A 19,746-nucleotide genomic window follows, 5' to 3' on the forward strand; every position below is an offset into this window, starting at 1 on the left:
TACAGAGGTTGTATTGAGAGCATCTTGTGCAGCTGCATCACTGCCTGGTTCGGAAATTGCACCATCTCGGATTGCAAGACCCTGCAGCGGATAGTGAGGCCAGCTGAGATCATCAGGGTCTCTCTTCCCGCCATTAGAGACACTTACACCACACACTGCATCCCCTCATACAAACTCTTCTCCCTCCTACCATCTGGAAAAAGGGACCGAAGTATTCAGACTCTCACGACCAGATGATGTAACAGTTTCTTCCCCCAAGCCATCAGACTCCTCAACACCCAGAGCCTGGACTGACACCAACCTACTGCCCTCTACTGTGCCTATTGTCTTGTTTATTATTTATTGTAATGCCTGCACTGTTTTGTGCACTTTATGCAGTCCTGGGTAGGTCTGCACTCTAGTGTAGTTTTGTGTTGTTTTATGTAGTTCAGTGTAGTTTTTGTATTGTTCATGTAGCACCATGGTCCTGAAAAATGTCTCGTTTTTACTGTGCACTGTACCAGCAGTTATGGTCGAAATGACAATAGAAAGTAACTTGACTTGTTAAGGTAGGTAAGAGTTTTGGATGGTGCTGTGTATTCAGAATTCAATTTGGTAAAAAGAGTTTACAAGTATTGTCATTTATTTTGAGACATTTGGCAGAGAGATACAGAAAAACACTACAGAAATCCAAAATGAAAACAAAAAATGTAGGAAACACTCAGCCGTTCAAGCTCAGTTGTGGGAAGGGAAGTAGTTTATATTTCAGATCAAGGACCCTTTGGACTGAGAAGGAGAGAACAAGATTCAAGACTGTTTAATGCCATTCCCAATACACTTTTGTAAAGGATAACAAAATAATTATTACTCTGGCTGATGCAGCACAAAAAATATACAATTAGATAAAAAACACAATAATAGTATAAAAACACTAAATATAAATACACAAGATAGCTTGTGTATATATAGATTAATTGTATGCCCATAAAGTGACGCTAGGCACATAAGGTGACAGACAGAAAATGATAAAAGTTGTGGTGGTTGGGGGTGGTGGTGTTGATCAGCCTTACTGGTTGGGGAAAGTAACTGTTTTTGAATCTGGTGATCTTGGCATGGATGCTATATAGCTTCCTCCCTTATGGGTGTGGGAAATACAGACCATGAACAGTGTGGGTGGCATCCTACATGATATTACGGGCCCTTTTCCAGCAACTTTCTGTATGTATGTTCTTGATGGTGGGGGGAGCTGGTGCCAGTAACATGTTGGTCAGTTTTGGGTACTTGCTGTGAGCCTTCCTGTCTGCCACAGCGAAGTTTCTGTACCATGAAGTGATTAAGCTTGTTAGAATGCTTAATACTGCATATCTAGAATGATGTGAGTATTTATGTGCAAAGTCCAGCTCTCTTCAGTCTCTCATAACGTAGAGGCATTGGTGAGCTTTCCTAATTGTGTAGAATATGTTCTGGGACCATGAGAGGAGTTTGAAACTTTTCAGTTTTCACTGCTATAAAGAGTGGTGCAAGGTCGATAACCTTTCTCCTTTGTCTTGTTGACATTGAGGGAGAGGTTATTTGCCTGGCATCTGTAAAATTGTTGCTCTGTAATCCTTTTCAAACAAGGATGTAACATTACACTAAGAATTTGGTTATTTCCTACAGATTACTTCACAATCTCTACTCCCAAATCAACAGCTCTCATTTATCTGTGATTTTGGCTGAGCTTGTTATTTTGCTCCACTTGAAAGTGGAGGATATGCATAGACTGACCTGGCAATTATGTCTTCCTGCTCTGCATTTCACAGCTCTTTTTCCTTTGTTTGTGTTCCCATTCTCTAAATGTTCCCATTCAACAAACAACCTTGTTTACATCATGGACACTTCACTAAAACCCTATAGCAGTAGCATAAACCAGTGTAAATTGAGCATCCATGCTATTCAGTGGCTGCGTGACCCACCATCAACACCAGCCAATTAAATACTGTTACTAAAGGGGAAGATACCTAGTAGGGTGCCTTACAGTGCCTAACAACTATTTCTCCCATCTATAGAGTGTAAGTTCAGAGTGCATCGAATATTGTGCCCTTGCCTGGATGAAAACCTCGTCCAACAAAAAGGAAGCTCCCCCCCATTCAGGACAAAACAGATGACTTATAGCATCCTAAATGTTTATTTCCTCCATCACTGGCACACAACAGCTGCAGTAGGTACAGTATCATCTACAAAATGCACTGCCATTACATTGACTACAATCAAGCCCATGACCTCTGCCATCAAAAAGGAGGACAGCACCTGCAGGAACTCCTCCAAATAAATGCACACCATCTACTCCTAGACCTGGAAAATTAATACTTTATTCAATATCTTTGTTTCTTTGTGATATTAGCATGAGGGAAGGTCAGATATACTTAAAAACGCAAACACAAGGAAATCTGCAGGTGCTGAAAATTCAGACAACACAAAATGCTGGTGGAATACAGCAGGCCAGGCAGCATCTCTAGGAAGAGGTACAGTCGACGTGTCGGGCCGAGACCCTTCGTCAGGACTAACTGAAAGAAGAGCTAGTAAGAGATTTGAAAGTGGGAGGGGAAAGGGAAGGGGGAGATGGAAATGATAGGAGAAGACAGGAGGGGGAGGAATGGAGCTAACAGCTAGAAAGTTGATTGGCAAAAGGGTTACAAGGCTGGAGAAGGGACAGGATCATGGGATGGGAGGACCAGGGAGAAAGAAAGGGGGAGGGGAGCACCAGAGGAAGATATAGCAAGAGGGACAGAGGGAGAAAAAAGAGAAAGAAAGGGAAAAAAAATAATAAATAAATATCCCTCCCCCTCCTGTCTTCTCCTATCATTTCAGATCTCCCCCTCCCCCTCCCACTTTCAAATCTCTGACTGTCTCTTCTTTCAGTTAGTCCTGACGAAGGGTCTCGGCCCAAAACGTCGACTGTGCTTCTTCCTAAAGATGCTGCCTGGCCTGCTGCGTTCACCAGCAACTTTTATGTGTGTCGTCAGATATACTTAAAAGGTTAGGATACAATAAACAGAAAAAAAAACACCTGTTGTCTCATAAACAACAGGAATTCTGCAGATGCTGGAAATTCAAGCAACACACATAAAAGTTGCTGGTGAATGCAGCAGGCCAGGCAGCATCTCTAGGAAGAGGTGCAGTCGACGTTTCAAGCCGAGACCCTTCGTCAGATGAGTCCTGACGAAGGGTCTCGGCCTGAAACGTCGACTGCACCTCTTCCTAGAGTTGCTGCCTGGCCTGCTGCGTTCACCAGCAACTTTTATGTGCGTTACCTGTTGTCTCATCATAGATTCAGAACTGTCTTGGCATCTTGGTTTCAGAAGATTTTGTCCAAATGCTCTTTGGTCACACTTCCACGTATATCTGTATCGTTTCATCGGTTTGGGATATGAACTCCTTCAACCCTAATTTAAAAAGTCCCTTTTCAGATACTGTACAGAGATAGTGATTCTGTGCCAACGCAGATTCGAAACACGAATATTGATTGATTCTTCTCTTGTAGAATACAAGGTTGCATTGATCCCCGTCCACCATATCTTCCTCTGAGGTTTTCATCTCCTAATTTAAAAATAAATTAAATGAAACTTATACAAAGTGAGTATGCAGGGTAGAGAAACAAAGGAACAGAGGCCACAGATGCATAAGCTAAAAACATAACAATACTAGTTAATAAGGCCAAGAAGAGTACGAGGGTGTGTTCGGAAGAATAAAAAACAAATATAAAGTTAACATTTATGTAGGACATTGGTTAGGCCAAATTAACTTATTTATTAAAGCAAGATAAGCCTTAGATAAATCCATTGATATGATAGATGGATACTTTATGGAATGGAAGGCTTCTGAAGTGCTCTCTGTCTCTTGTTTTTCATGATATATATAAATCTTTTTGACTTAAATGCGAGAGTCACGATAAACAAGCTTGCAGATGATATCAAATTTAACAGAATAGCTGAGATTAAAGGTCAGAAAGTGACAAAGGAAAGTCAATTCAGAAACGTGTGAGGGAAAACAATAAATAGTACATTTTAATGCATTGGCTTTCAAAGTGTAGGGGTATGTTACAATATGGGCCAACAACTCAGACCAAGTACTCTGAACTGGCAACTGAAGCTGCCCAGAATGGCTGGAAGACCAAGATTTTCCCTGTAGAAGTGGGATGCAGGGGATTCGTTGCTACATCTACGACCAGTCTATTGAAGAAGATGGGGGTGAGGGATCAGTCCCTCCAACAAGCAATCAAGTCCTCGTCAAATGCAGCAGAAGAAAGCAGTAATTGGATTTGGATTAAAAGGAAAGACAACAACCGGGCTGCAAGATGAAGACAGGAGGATATGGAACTGAGGGGGGTGTATCTGGGACGCCAGGTAGCACTGTTGAGCCCTCTGGAGACGTCGTGGGCTTATCAACGAAATGTCAAAGAAGGAGGGTGCCCACCTGATGACCCCGATGATGTACCTGCCCTCCCTCCTTGTCTCCACTCCAAACCCACTGCCAACATCGAGAGTGCCAACTTACCATAGGGATCGAAACATCTAGTAGCTCTACTCTATATTTTAATAGGCACCTGTTCACAAACTGGAGAACGTGTTAGGTCATATTGATGAACAACCAGAGGAAAAATTGGAAAGCCACTGCTATAGTATTAAATGTGTAAGTGTGCTTTTAGAAATTGAACTTCTATTGTAGTTTGTTGTGAGTATGCTGGGTTCAATAAAAGATGCTTGTTGATAACTCCCACCTTGTCTTAATAAACAGCAATAGTAAAGATACTACAGATGGGAAATCTGAAGTAACAAAGAAACAATGGGATATTGAGCAACACACACAGAATGCTGCAGGAGCTCAGCAGGTCAGGCAGCATCTGTAGAAAAGGATAAAGAGCCGACTATTTCAGGCCAAGATCCTTTATCAGGATATTGAACTGAACAAAAACAGATTTCTGAAAATAGTTGTGCAACTCAGCGGTACAGTAGAAGGTAGGCGAATGATTACAGCAAAGAAAGGAAGATCATGCCACAATATTTGCCATGTGAACTAGATCACAAACTGAGTAAAACATAGAAAACCTACAGCACAATAAAGGCCCTTCAGCCCACAAAGCTGTGCCAAACACGTCCTTACCTTAGAACTACCTAGGCTTACCCATAGCACTCTATTTTTCTGAGCTCCATGTACCTATCCAGGAGTCTCTTAAGAGACCCTATCGTATCCACCTCCACCACCCTATTCTATGCACTCATCACCCTCTGCATAAAAAACTTACCCCTGACATCTCCTCTGTACCTACTTCCAAGCACCTTAAACCTGTGCCCTCTCGTGCTAGCCATTTCAGCCCTGGGAAAAGCCTCCGACTATCCACACGATCAATGCCTCTCATTATTTTGTACACCTCTATTAGATCACCTTTCATCCTCTGTCGCTCCAAGGAGAAAAGGCCGAGTTCACATAAGCTATTCTCATGAGGAATGCTCCCCAATCCAGGCAACATCCTTGTAAATCTCCTCTGCACCCTTTCTATGGTTTCCACGTCCTTCCTGTAGTGAGGTGACCAGAAATGAGCACAGTACTCCAAGTGGGTTCTGACCAGGGTCCTATACAGCTGCAACGTTACCTCTCGGCTCTTAAACTCAATCCCACAGTTGATGAAGGCCAATGCACTGTATGCCTTCTTAACCACAGAGTCAACCTGCACAGCTGCTTTGAGTGTCCTGTGGACTCGCACCCCAAGATCCCTCTGATCCTCCACACTGCTAAGAGTCCTTCTATTAATGCTGTATTCTGCCATCATATTTGACCTACCAAAATGAACCACTTCTCACTTATCTGAGTTGAACTCCATCTGCCACTTCTCAGTCCAGTTTTACATCCTATCAGTGTCCCGCTGTGACCTCTGACAGCCCTCCACACTATCCACAACACCCCCAACCTTTGTGTCATCAGCAAATTTACTAACCCATCCCTCCACTTCCTCATCCAGGTCATTTTTAAAAATCCCAAAGAGTAGGGGTCCCAGAACAGATCCCTGAGGCACACCACTGGTCACCGGCCTCCATGCAGAATATGACCCATCTACAACCATTCTTTGCCTTCTGTGGGCAAGCCAGTTCTGCATCCACAAAGCAATGTCCCCTTGGATCCCATGCCTCCTTACTTTTTCAATAAGCCTTGCATGGGGTACCTTATCAACACCTTGCTGAAATCCATATACACCACATCTACTGTTCTACTTTCATCAATGTGTTTAGTCACGTCCTCAAAAAGTTCAATCAGTATTGAGAACAGTTCTGTTTACTACACCACAGGGAGGAAGTGGTAGTACAGGAAAGGTTGCAGAAATGTACAAGTTCTGGGGTTGTTTACTTTGAACCTGAGATGACTTAGGATAGATTTAATCAAGATGTAGAAAATTATTTTAAAGTTTACCTTGTAAAGAAATCTAGCAGGACCATAGGTAAAAGATAATTGACAGAATGATGAAGTTTGGTATGGGGGGGGAGAGTGGGTGCTTGTTAAGCAGATTTTATTTTACACAAAATGTTGAAGGGGTCCAGAACTTATTGCCTGAAGAACAGTGGAGGTAGAAGTCTTCATCACTATTAAAAAGTATCAGGTATCCCTTAAATGCCACAGCCCACAATGCTGTGGAATTAATGCTGGTTGGGAGGATAAGCCATCTTATGGCTAGTGTGGGTCACATGGGCTGAATGACCTACAACACTTATTGTCTTCAATTCCACTTCATTGACAACGTTATCAGAACTGCAGGGATATTATTCTTGGGAAAAAATGGGTAGCTGGAGCACTTTTAAGAAATTGAATAGGAGACCTTGTTTATTAAGTGAGGTGCTGGCAGTGGAATTGAATGCAGAACTATCAGACGAGGTTCTGCCATCAGGTAGACTAAAGCCAAATGCCAGTGCCCCTTCTATCTTAAATGAGCTAAGTTTACTTAAACGGATTATCAAACTTGCATTATCTTGGTGATTGGTGGCTGTACTAGCTGAATCCATAAGACTGACCTCTGCTGCATGCAAACCAGGAATGGCTGAAGTTGATAATGAATGGCAGAGGAGGAATATGTTCCAGTTCTCAGTCCTATTATCCATCCTAGCAAATTGGAAACTCCAAGCTTGAAAATGGTCCTAAATATTAAAGCTCTGAGAAGCATGAACACAAACAAGCCTCTTAAATAAACCTTATCTTCAAAAGACAAAAAGGCAGCATCCATCATTAAGGACCCCCATCAACCAGGACATGCCCTCTTCTCATTATAACTATCAAGGAGGAGGTACAGAAGCCTGAAGACACACACTCAATGTTTTAGGAATAGTTTCTTCCCCATTGACATCAGATTTCTGAATAAACAGTGAACCCATTTACACTACCTCACAGTTTTTGCTCTTTTTTGCACTACTTATTTCATTTAATTTATATATTTTTATTATAATTTATAGCTCTTTTTAATTTGTATTGCAATGTACTACAGCCGCAAACCAACATATTTCATGACACACACCAGTGTTATTAAACCTGATTTTGACTCTGATTCTTACCTTTCAGCTGAACTGTGTCACAGCTGAAGAGTTGTTGTACGGCTAAGGGCAGTTATGGGGAACAAGTTAGGGGCACTGAAAACACTGGTTAGTGTCACTTTCTGTATTATCAAAAATCAAACCCCTCAGGCGGGCTGAGCGAATCTTACCCAGAATATAACTTTGAGCAGTAAATGGGGCTATCCCTTTGACACTGGAGATTTGGTGTTTACAATGAACAAGATCATCTCATAGACCTCATCAGAACAAAGCCAAATTTTAAGGCTCTAAGATTGCCCTCTATCTGTTAGTTCAAGTTTTGGTTTGCCAGTACTAGTGTCAGAGACTGGACTCTCTAACAGGGCATGAGCACAGGTCTGTAGAGCATTAACCTTCTTTGGAAAGCTTGGCATTTGGAGAACAAACCTGGGAAGTTGTAGCCAAGTGCCCACTAAGTCAATCAGACTGTAGTTCATACCTTGAATCCTTGACATAAAAAAAAATCTTTAACACTGTCTTCACTGTCTCCAAACAGCCTGACATTCAGTATTCATTTCAAGGGGACTAGAATATAAAAGCAAGAATGTGATGCTGAGGCTTATTAAGGCATTAGTCAGACCACATTTGGAGTACTGTGAGCAGTTTTGGACCCCTTATCTAAGAAAGGATTGTGCTAGCATTGAAGAGGGTCCAGAAGAGAATGACCCTGGGAATGAAAGAATTAATGTAGGAGGAGCGTTTGATGGTTTTGGGCCTGTACTTGCTTGAGTTTAGAAGAAGGAATCGTATCGAATATTGAAAGGCCTAGATAGAGTGGAGGTGGAGAGGATGCTTCCTATAGTTGGGGAGTCTAGGGCCAGGCGGCACAGCCTCAGAATTCGAGGGTGTCCCTTTAGAACAGAGACGAAAAGGGATTTCTTCAGCCAGTGGGATTTATTGCCACAGACAGCTATGAAGGTGAAGTCATTGGGCATATTTAAGGCAGAGGTTGCAAGGTTCTTGATTAGTAAGGGATCAAAGGTTACAGGAAGAAGGCAGGAAAATGGGGTTCAGAGGGATAATAAATCAGCCATGATAGAATGGCAGAGTAGACTCGAAGGACTGAATAGCTTAATTCTGCTCCAGTGTCTTATGGTCTCATGACCTGAAGCTACTGAGTGGATTTTTTTTATCCTGCTATGCAATTCAAGGCTACTTCTCAAATAGCTGTTTGGAAATAAACAGTTTTTTCAAAGCACATGCAATGATGACTAAGACAATACTAGGTTGAGCGACTCTTTAAAGACATTAGGCTTTGATGCACTTTTATTAAGACTCCACCCACCAGAAATTCGATGGTCTTTGCCTTGCTGCACGACATCTGATACTTCTTCGAATTGACTTGTATTACAAAGCTAACTGTAGGCAGGCCATTGTCGAATTTACAATCTCTATTACATTCGGTTGGCTCATAGAAAATGAGGTCAAATTGAACACCTACAAAAAAAATTCAAAACCATGGCATTAATTCTGGCAACTTACCAACGATGGTGTGCAATTTAAATTTTAATTACATGATACAGACTTATTTGGGTGTTGCTTTGGGCGAAGGAAGTGTATATAATTAAACCTTTGAAGGTGTTAGAAAATGTTAATAAGGTTGTTTAAAAAAACTAGCATGCTCTTACTTTTACTGGGCCCATCAATGCCTGCTGTATTGGAACATTGATTATGGTCAAAGACCCAAAATGGTCAAGATGCCATTTTGGAAAAAGTGATGGTATGTGTACAATAACCGTCTGCCAGAAGACTGCAATTCAGGCAGATGTTGATGTCAATGATTAAGCAATATTGACTTGACACCCGTAACACACTACCTTCTCTGAAATATAGAGTTTGTCTTAGCTAGCATGAGGGACTTCCCCTCCTCCCCCACCCATCAGTTCTCTTTAAAGGGAGTTCAATTACTCACTTATTTTTTGTTGTTTTTTTCCATCATGTAGCAATACCCTCTGTTTTTATTTCCTTTTTTGAGTCACACATCAATTCTCAAAACTTTGCAGGATATGGTGTGGTGCGCATGAAAGGTAGACTTCTTAAAAGTTTGCAAAAACCACGTCCTCTGTGTCTGAATATTGTGTTGTACCCAGCAGCGTTTTGAAGAAAAAAAAATTCACAAGGAGCGCCATCAACCTAAAATATTAATTCCATTTCTCCTGAACAATGGTAATTAACAATATTTGGAACAACTGTGCATCATTAAAGAGGTTGTTACAGAAATCTTTCAATTCTGCCATCTAAAGCTCCAATCTCAGAATAAGATAAAAATCCTTGATACTTTCAGTAGAAAAAGAGAAACCAATACCACTGTTTGATGAATCCAGGATAAGAACTTGTAGTCTTAAAATTGCAAGCAGGCATTTCAGATCTGAAATTAGAAAATACTTCTAGAGCTAAATTTGTAGCTCTCGTCAGTAAACAAGTCCCTGTAAATCTAAAGATGGTTTTTAATAATCCATGGTGATAGGGATCATGAAGGGACTTGTATCATAGACTAGCCACAACCTTAAGAATGGTAGAACAACCCCAATCAAATCAATAAAATACCTTAGTCCTGCTTCCATGTATCTTAGGGCTCCTATTGGCTATGAAGGTGATCTTATTTTTAATTTTTTATGTGTTCGGCTCCTAATTTATCAGCATATCTTCCCTCATTCAACACTCAGTTGCTAAGCAGGATTCATTGAGGGCTTCTACTTCCCCAACAGAAACCACCAGAGAGGTGGCCTTGTTGGTTTTGCTGGTCAACATTGCCATGTTCTGTAATTCTAAGCTCCCCACTCAGTTTTCAGCTGATCTGTGATGCATCAGCAGTGCAATATGCAACTGGCTCACATCAGCAGGTTCAAGAACAGCTTGTTCCCTTCAAACGGTCATTTCTTGAACCAACCTGCACAACCCTAATCACCGCCTCAGTATAGCAACACTATGGTCACTTTGCACTATTTGTTTTCTTTTGTTCTTACTGTATTCTTCCATGTATAATTTTGTACAATTTATGTCTTGTGAATGTGTGTCAGATTGTGCACAAGTACTTGTGCACATGACAATAAACTTGACATCCTGACTATGACTTTCAAGCAGCATTGCAAATGGCAGAGTAACTCTTGGCCTACAAAGGTATTCACTAGTTTGTGAATAACTCATATCCATATTTCAGCATTCACCAATAACGTGTACAGGGAGAGCCATGATGCCACAGCAAATGTGACAGAACAGAACCTTGGTGTTGAGTTTAACCTGGACTGCAATGATGACTCTCAAGGCTTGTGGTGGCCTAGTGCATCACAAGGGAAGAGCCCTTTTCCTCAGCTGTAGGGTGAGAATGTGAAAGAATATGAGGAAAAGGAAAAGGAACTGATAACACTTGAAAGGGTGGCTTCAAATTGGACAATTACGTTCTCCTAAGCTTGTATGAGAAGATCTAATTCAACGGAATACCAATAAACTTGATTCCAATTCATATCTGTGTGTGCGCATGCATCTGCATGTGTGTCAGTTGTATGTGTTTAAAGTGTGTGTGTGTGTGTGTGGTTAAAGTGTTTTGTGTGTGCGTCATCCTCAACCCTGATGGCCAGTTCAGTCTGCAGGCTAACTGAACTGTTCATTGCCTTCTGTGTATCGTCACTTATTAACAGTGTGTGTGGTTTAAAGCTAGCCTGCTTCACTTAAGAGGAAGCAGCAGTGGGCTTCTGCTGGTGCTGGTATTTTTGGAATAGTGTCGTGCAATAGAGAACAATGGTTAACCATGGAGGAGAGTTTGCCGCAAGTTGCTTGAGGCCCTGCAGAAAGGTCCTGTAGTCCAAAGTGGTGCAGCTGGTTCAAAGGCATCGCAAGAGTAGTTAAGGTCAGTGATCATACCTTATCCCACCAAGCGTACTACTAATAGCCACAGTCATTGCTTAATTCATGCCCACATCAGGCACCAACTGGTTAACATTAATCAGGACTTACACCAAACTTTTGCTTGTGACATCTCTCCCTCACACTCTGCTGCACACACCTCACATGCTTGTGGATATCACTGACCGCCTTATCACCTAAAGGTAGGTTATTCCACAATTGTAAGGGAAGGTGATGCATGGAATAGAGGAGGTGATGCTGCAGGTTTTAATTACTTCACCTCTCCCTCAACCAACAACTACCTTGCAAAAAACCATATTGGCTATTATTGGCAGATTAATTGTTGACACCATGTCAATAGCAACTGGAAGTAATAATAACCACACTCTTATCCTCTTCACATCCCAATTCACTCTTATCCTGTAATCTCTGGTGATTTATCAACTGCACATCTGGCCTGACCCCTACATTACTGTGCATCTGTCCAGGTGAAGCTCTGGTCAGGCAGTGGAATGGAATAAGGATTCGAGTTTGAAGAATGCTGCATAATGGGATGAGGAGAGACATGGTACAAGCACCCTCTCTAGTCCTGACGAAGGGTCTCAGCCTGAAACGTCGACTGCACCTCTTCCTACTGATGCTGCCTGGCCTGCTGCGTTCACCAGCAACTTTGATGTGTGTTGCTTGAATTTCCAGCATCTGCAGAATTCCTGTTGTTTGCATTACAAGCACCGGTTGCCCATTTTCCAACCCTGTCTGATTTATATTCCATTGAACTGAGTGGAACATAAAGTTGAACAAGGATGAAAACTGTTGTCTCTTCTGGAATTCATCTAGTTCCTTTCTAACTACCTAAGATAAGAAGAGTACAACAAATGACTGAAGGGCCATCAAACAAGGTTTGCTTGAAACTTGTCAGGAATACAATATGTAACGCCCTGGGGAAGGTTTCACTGCTAATGTCATGGTTTCTCTGTAGCAGCAGTGTTTGGGTTATGACTAGAGATAACGGGGGCTTTGGAACGTGAACCGTCCCATGAGGGGAGTGGTTTTCTTTCTTGTGTGCCCGAGAGCGAGGGATCCGTGGGGCTTTTTGTTCAACAGAAGATGGAGACAGAAGAAGCCAGAACGGAGAGGTCGTAAACTGCAGGACTGAGTGGACATGGAATGGGGTTGGGAGTCAACGACATCCAGGAGAAAATCGATGGAGAACGAACGGACAGGAAAGTTGTGAGCTCCAACATGCGCATTAGACTGTTTCATTAAAATGGGCCCTTTTCTTTTTGTTTTCTTTACTAAACTTCTAGTCAAATTAAGAACTATAAAGCTAAATCGTTTAATTGCATATAGTGTACTGTCTGTTATTTCATGGTACTGATTTGCAACAGGGGAAAACATCACGCAGCATCCACACGAATGAGATTTCATAAGTTTGGCAGGCCGAAGAGTGTCTTTCCCTTGACTAACACAGCCCACCAAACCTGGGGGTTACAAATATGTAGACACCAACAGTTAAGTAACTTACCACTTGAGCTGTCAGTCCTCTTTGCTAATCAAGAAAAGAATAGAAAACACATTTAGTGTCTAAATTGAGAATCATGGAAAATATGATAGCTAAAAATGTGAATTTGTGCCACAAAAATTAAAAAGGATGATGGGAAAATTAGCCCAAGTTTGGCTACAAATAAACAGATTCATAGTAATGACAAAAAAAGTCTCTAAATCCAGATTAGGCTGATTCTGGAGGAAAGAAGACATCTGTTCAGTCTGTTATGGACCTCTTCCTTACATTATTTTTCTCAAAAGTGCATCCAGGAGAACTTGTTGAGTGAAGGAACTTAATTTTAGAAAATGACACAAGGTAAATAGTTGAATTGTCAGTGATTATTTTGAAGATTGTGCCCATAAGTTTCAATGTAATTATGGAAAGGATTAATAGTGAAAAGGAAACTGATGTTCAAAATTCAGGAAAGGCTGATTTCAACATCATAAGACAGGATTTTGCAGAAATATACTGGCAGCAGCATATTATACTGATGATCCATATGGACCAGTGTAGCCTTTAACAAGGTCCCACATGGAGCCAAAAGGTTAAAGGCCATGGCATTTGGCAAATATATCAGAGGGATTGGTGCTTTGTCATATATATTAATGATTTAGATTTGAATGCAAGTATAATTGGTAAGTTTTAGATGACACAAAAATTGATGGTTTTGTTGATAGTAAGGAGGACAGCTGCAAAGTCGAGTTTATTGTCATTTGCACATGTGTGCACAGGTGCAATGAAAACTTTCCATTCAGCAGTATCACAGGCACATACCATTCTATAAGCAGCATTCACAATTAGTCCCAGGATAGAGAATGATATTGCTTAACTGCTAAGTTTGGTGGAATAATAGCAGATCGAATTTAATCCTCATAAGTACAAGGTAATGCATTCTGGTGCAGGACATGCACAATAAACAGTAGGGTTCCAAAGATTATTGAGAAACAGAGGAAACCTTGGTTTATATGTACAGAGATCCCCAAAGATGGCCACACAGGTGAAGAAGACATTCCTTAGCCAGGGCATAAAACTAAGAACATGGAGATCTTGTTAAAACTTTATAAAACTTTAGTTTATACTGTATCATTTTTCATTAAATCTATTGTATTTCTTTCTACTTACTATGAATGCCCACAGGAAAGTGAATATCAGGGTAGTATATTGTGATATATACGTATGTACTTTGATAATACACTTACTTTGAACTATTACCCTACACCATCAGGCTCCTGAACCAGCATGGATAACCACACTCACCTCTATAGTGAACTGACAAAACAACCTACAGACTCACTTTCAAGGATTATTTACAGCTCATGTTCTCAGTATTATTTATGTATTTTGCATATTGGTTGTTTATCAGTCTTTATGTACAGTTTTTCATAAATTCTATTGTGTTTCTTTATTTTCCTTTAAATGCCTGCAAGAAAATGATAAAATGGCAACATACATATACTTTGATTATGACTTTACTTGGATTATTGTGTATGGTTCTGGTCACTGCATTGTAGGAAGGATGTGATTGCATTGGAGAGTGTGCAGAGGTGTACCAGGGTATTACCTGGGACAGAGCATTTCAGCTGCAAGGAGAAACCGGATAGGCTGGGAGTCACAGACCTTTACAGAGATATACAAATTGTGAGGGGTACAGACAGAGTGAATAGTGATAATCATTTCCTATAGGAGAGAACCTAAAAACGGAGGCATAGGCTTAAGATGTGGAATAGGAAAGTTAGGGAGGATCTGAGAACAAAAAAGTCAAAGAGGATGGTTGGAATCTGGAATGCAATACCTAATATGGTGGAGGCAGGTACTCTCAAAACATTTTTAAAAGTATTTGGATCATCTTTTGAACCTTCAAGGCAGAGAGGCTATGGATCAACTTTTAAAAGAGAATTGGACACATATATGGATTGAAAAAGTTTAGAATGTTATCGGTCAAATAGGACTAGCTTCAATGGATCATCCTGGTCACCATGGACCAGCTGGACAGAAGGACCTGTTTCCCTGCTGTATATTTCCATGACTCTAAGTGCTGGTAAGGGGATTAGTATATATCAGGTGTACCAAACCTTCTGGAGAGTGTGTACCCAAATGGACAATAATCTAAAAAAATTCTCTCATGTGCTGTGGCAATTTTGAACAGAGGTCATTGATTAAAGAATTGGCAACAGTAATAATGAACTTTTTTAAAAGTAAAAGGATGAGTCCTGTTGCTTATTTATGTGCATTCATTGTTTTATTAATAAAAGTTTAACAGATATAAATGAAATATTTTAGACAAACTGTTCAAAAAGAACAAAAGCTAATTGAGAAAATTGCCAGGATCCCTTCATTTATTTGGGACATTATGCCACTTAATTTTGACAGGCTACTGTCAAAAATCAGTTTCTAACCAGCATCAGTTGCGCGCACTTGCGTGGCCGTTAAACACCATACCGTGCTTAGAGCGAACAGTTTTTAAAATAGCATCAGACGCGTGTGTTTGCGTTCAAAGAACAGTGATTTTTGTCACTGTTAGTTGGCGAGAACTTAGCAGTCACACAATTCAGAACTGTTTTGTTCACTGCAGTTTCAAGCTATCAGGTTTGGAGATGTCAGAAACAGCCGGGAGTGAAAATGAAACTATTTTACTACTTCAGCAAGTTAGAAACTATGAAGAATTTGAGGCATCGACAATCATCTTGAATGTTACATTGAGAATGAAGATTTGGAGAATGCAGCCATCGATAGCATTGTATGAAGGCAGTTCATTATACTTATTGACACAAGGTGTCTGCACTGATTTTGTTCAATGCGTACACTGGATGAACCTGTCTATGAATTACTATGAGGAACTAACACAGTTTTATAGCACTATAGTACTCTAATTTGATCTGTATTTCATTTAAACACATAATTCATTACTCAGTTTGTCCTTTTATACTTTTTTAACTAGCTTCAGCTCATTAGAGCAGCCACTTAATTGGGCCAAAAAGTACTAGTCCCAATGTGTACCAATTAATTGGAATCCACTGTACCAATGTTTTAAAAAGGCATTTGAAAATGACATCATTTCTAAATAGTATTTCTATTGTCCCTCGTATATAAACACAAGAAATGTGAACGGAAATTATACAGATATTCATTTTTTTAAGCAGTGGAAATCAGCGACCCAAAGTGTAAGAAGATATAGCATGTTCAGGTTTGCCAATTGAGTATACAAAGCACTGATTTGCAGCAGTTTAGTATCTTAAGCAGCGGCAATCAGCGATCCAAAGCATGAGAAAACATAGCTCAAGCACGTTCACCGATTGAATACATAAGGCATTGATTAACGGCAGTTTGATGTTTTGAGCAGTGGCTAATCAGCGACCCGAAGCGTGAGAAGATGTAGCTCACTCAGGTTCGCCGAATGATTACATAAGGCATCGATTTACGGCAGTTTGGTGTTTTGAAAAGCAGCCAATCAGAAATCAGGATTGATTGGCAAGAATAAATTAAAATAAAGCAGGGGCAAGTGGAGCGACCATTGTTGGAGTGGACAGTGTTAGAGTGGGGATTTTGAGGCTTTTGCTCTTCAAGGCTTCAGCGAGGAGAGGCTTGAGTGAGAGAAGGCAAAAAAGCTGTCAGTAGATTATATTTCCCCCAGTTTATTTACTGTTTTCCTTCTTTATAATTGCACAGTTAGAACAGTAGGGATGTCAGGCAGGATAGTCAAATTTTCCTCTTGTGGGATGTGGGAAGGCAGGGAGACCCCCAGTGTCCCTGGCAACTTCACCTGCGAGAAGTGCATCCAGCTGCAGCTTCTAACACTCTGTGTTAAGGAGGTGGAGCTGGACTGGATGAACTCCAGATCATTTCGGAGGCTGAGGGGTGACAGAGAGGACATATAGAGAGGTAGTTACAACCAAGGTGCAGGACTCAGGAGCCAAGATAACAGTTATGAAGAGGAAAGGGGTTAAGGAGCCTGTGCAGAGTACCCCTGTGGCCATCCCCCTCAACAACAGGTATATCACTTTTGGATGCTGTTGGGGGGTGGGGGCGACAGGGGATTCGTTAGTTAGGGGAACAGAAAGGAGGTTCTGTGGACGAGAACAAAATTCCTGGATAGTACCTTGCCTCCCAGGTGCCAGGGTCCGGGATATCTTGGATCAAGTCCACAGCATTCTTAAGTGTGAGGGTAAGCAGCCAGAGGTGGTGGGCCATATGGGTACCAATGACATAGAAAGGAAGTGTGGCAAGGTTCTGCAAAGTGAGTTCAGGGAGTTAGGTGATAAGTTAAAGGGCAGGACCTACAGGGTTGTGATCTCAAGATTGCTAGCCATGCCCAGTGCTAGTGAGGCCAGAACTAGGAAGATTATACAGTTTAATACATGGCTAAGGAGATTGTGTAAGAGGGAGGGCATCAGATATTTGTATCAATGGGCTCTCTTCCAGGAGAGGTGGGATCTGTACAGAAGGGATGGTTTGCACCTGAATTGGGAAGGAACTAATATCCTAGCGGAGAGATTTGCTAGTGCTGTATGGGGGGGATGGGAACCAGAGTGCCAGAATTGTTAGTGGAGAGGTTGTGGAGACAGATGTCGTTAAGACCTCAGACAAAGTCAGGAATCAAAATGCTGAGCATGGTGTGACTGGTGTCCTGAGCTGCATATATTTCAATGCAAGAAGTATAGTAGGAATGGCAGGACTTCTCTACTGGCTGTTGATGGAGTAGCAACGCTTTTATAGGTGCTCCTACTCTTTTTAATTCACTGCTTCCAACTTGTTTTGAAAACTTACTTTTAAATGCAATATTGTTTTATGATGAGTCGTGCTAAAGTTACCAAAAAAGAAGAGAACCCGCCTGTAACTTTGGAATCTATTTTGGTGACACTTCGGAAGCATAAAAATGAACTTTTGGAGGAGTCCCAGCAACTCAGTGCTGAATTTAAACAGATGGATGGAAAATTGGATTCTATTCAAAAAACTTCAATTGAACACGATAAATGGATAAAAGAGAATGACAACACTCTGACGATGTTTGACGCGAAGATTGACGACCTGGAACAAATCTGTGATAAACAGTTAAAGGTTAATGAAACATTAAGACAGAAGATTATCGACTTAGAAAATAGAAACAGAAGAAATAATCTACGTATTCTGGGTTTTAAAGAGTCATTGAAAGGTAATCAGCCTTTGGAATTTTTTGCAAACCTTTTGGCTAAATTATTTCCGAATATTTTAAAATCTCCACCTAAGATAGACCGAGCTCACAGGTTACCTTTACCAAGACCTCCTCCAGAAGGACGCCCTCATTTAGTAATAATTTGTCTTCATGACTTTCAAACAAAGGAACTTTTAATTCGTGAATCTCGTTGGAAAGTATTGATTGATTATGAAGACCACAAGTTCAGAATTGTGGAAGATTTTTCACCCAAGGTGTTGAATGAGTGCTTCAAATTTTAAAAAGTCATGTCTGAGCTGTATAATAAAGGTTTTAAACCCTCTCTTCAATACCCAGCTCCTCTTAGAATCATTTTGAAAAATGGCTCTCACAGATGGTTTCGTTCGACCGAAGAAGTGCCGGATTTCTTGAGTGCCAAATCGATTTCAGAAGTTTAACTGTTCGATAACTCTTTACACAAATTTATGTTGCGTCTGCCTGATGGATCCTTTTTTTTAAATCAGCAGTTTAACTGCTCGTTACTTTCTTTTATGAACAATTGTTTTTTTTACTCTTGGTATACCTTCGTATCTAATTTTTTTTTGTATTTTTATCTTCTTGTTTAGAAAATTAAGGATTTAATATTAGTAAGTTTTCTTTGTGTTAATACTTTCTAAGTTAATATGTTTTGAATTTTTTTTTGGCGCTCAGCCAGTAGATTGTTTTGGGAGGGATGATAGGTTTAGTTGTCGACTGCCCTTTGGTTGATTTTCTCTCTTTGGGCGGGAGGTGGGGGTGTTTTCTTTTTCTCTGTCAGCTGTTTGGTTCTCTTAGCTTCATTTGTTGCTTGGTTACTTTTTCTTAGAGCTCATTGTTTGGATTTAATATATATTCCAGCAGTTTTTATTCAAACATCTCCTTTAAGTGATATTTAAAATGGACCATTTTTCTAATTTACTTAGTTTTAATGTGAAAGGATTAAACCATCCTGTGAAACATAAGATATTTAATTATATTAAGAAATTGAATGTCTCAATTTATTTTCTTTTACAAGAAACACATGTTTGTAAATGTGATAATTTACGTTTTTTCAGACGTTGGAAGGGTTTATCTTTCCATTCCTCCTTTCAGGCTAAGGCAAGATGAGTTTCGATTTTTATAGACAATTCAGTTTCTTTCGTTCAGCATAATGTAGTGTCTGATACTAAAGGGCATTTTGTTATAGTCTCAGGGAAATTAGATAACAAATTAAGTTTTTGCTAATTTGTATGCCCCGAATATAGATGATCCAGGTTTTTTGAACGTTTTTTTTTTTCGTTTTTACCAGATTAAGTTTATATTCTTTGATTTTAGGAGGAGACTTCAACTGTTGTTCAGATCCTGTTTCAGATCATTCTTCTTCTAAACAATTGACTTGTAGTAGATCTGCTTCCTTTATCCAATCTTTTCTAATGAAATGTGATATTATTGATGTTTGGCATTTTCTATATCCAACAGATAAAGAGTACTCATTTTTTCTCATGTTCATCATACGTATTCCAGGATTGATTATTTTTTTGTTCATAGCCAATTGATTCCATTAGTTTGATCCTGTGAATATAAAGAAATTGCTGTTTCAGATCATGCTCCTGTGTTTTTATCTTTAAATCTTCCAGGTA

At 40.3% G+C, this 19,746-nt stretch overlaps 1 protein-coding gene across 2 annotated transcripts in view; it reads right to left on the reverse strand.

The window, feature by feature from the left end:
- Window positions 1-3,237: 3,237 nt before the first annotated feature.
- Window positions 3,238-19,746, reverse strand: part of LOC140184917 (interleukin-18-like) — a 55,301-nt gene continuing 38,792 nt past the window's right edge. Inside the window, exons 5-7 of one of the 2 annotated variants that reach the window (XM_072238116.1) lie at window positions 12,940-12,963; window positions 8,857-9,008; window positions 3,238-3,558 (exon numbers count right to left, since the gene is read on the reverse strand). In XM_072238116.1, coding sequence (XP_072094217.1) covers window positions 3,346-3,558; window positions 8,857-9,008; window positions 12,940-12,963 — 389 coding nt within the window. In that variant the 3' untranslated portion in view covers window positions 3,238-3,345. The remainder of the gene's footprint in view (window positions 3,559-8,856; window positions 9,009-12,939; window positions 12,964-19,746) is intronic. The other variant, XM_072238118.1, reaches the window with a different exon arrangement.

The sequence above is a fragment of the Mobula birostris genome, chromosome 20 (assembly GCF_030028105.1).
Source record: "Mobula birostris isolate sMobBir1 chromosome 20, sMobBir1.hap1, whole genome shotgun sequence".
Classification (NCBI taxonomy): Eukaryota; Metazoa; Chordata; class Chondrichthyes; order Myliobatiformes; family Myliobatidae; genus Mobula; species Mobula birostris.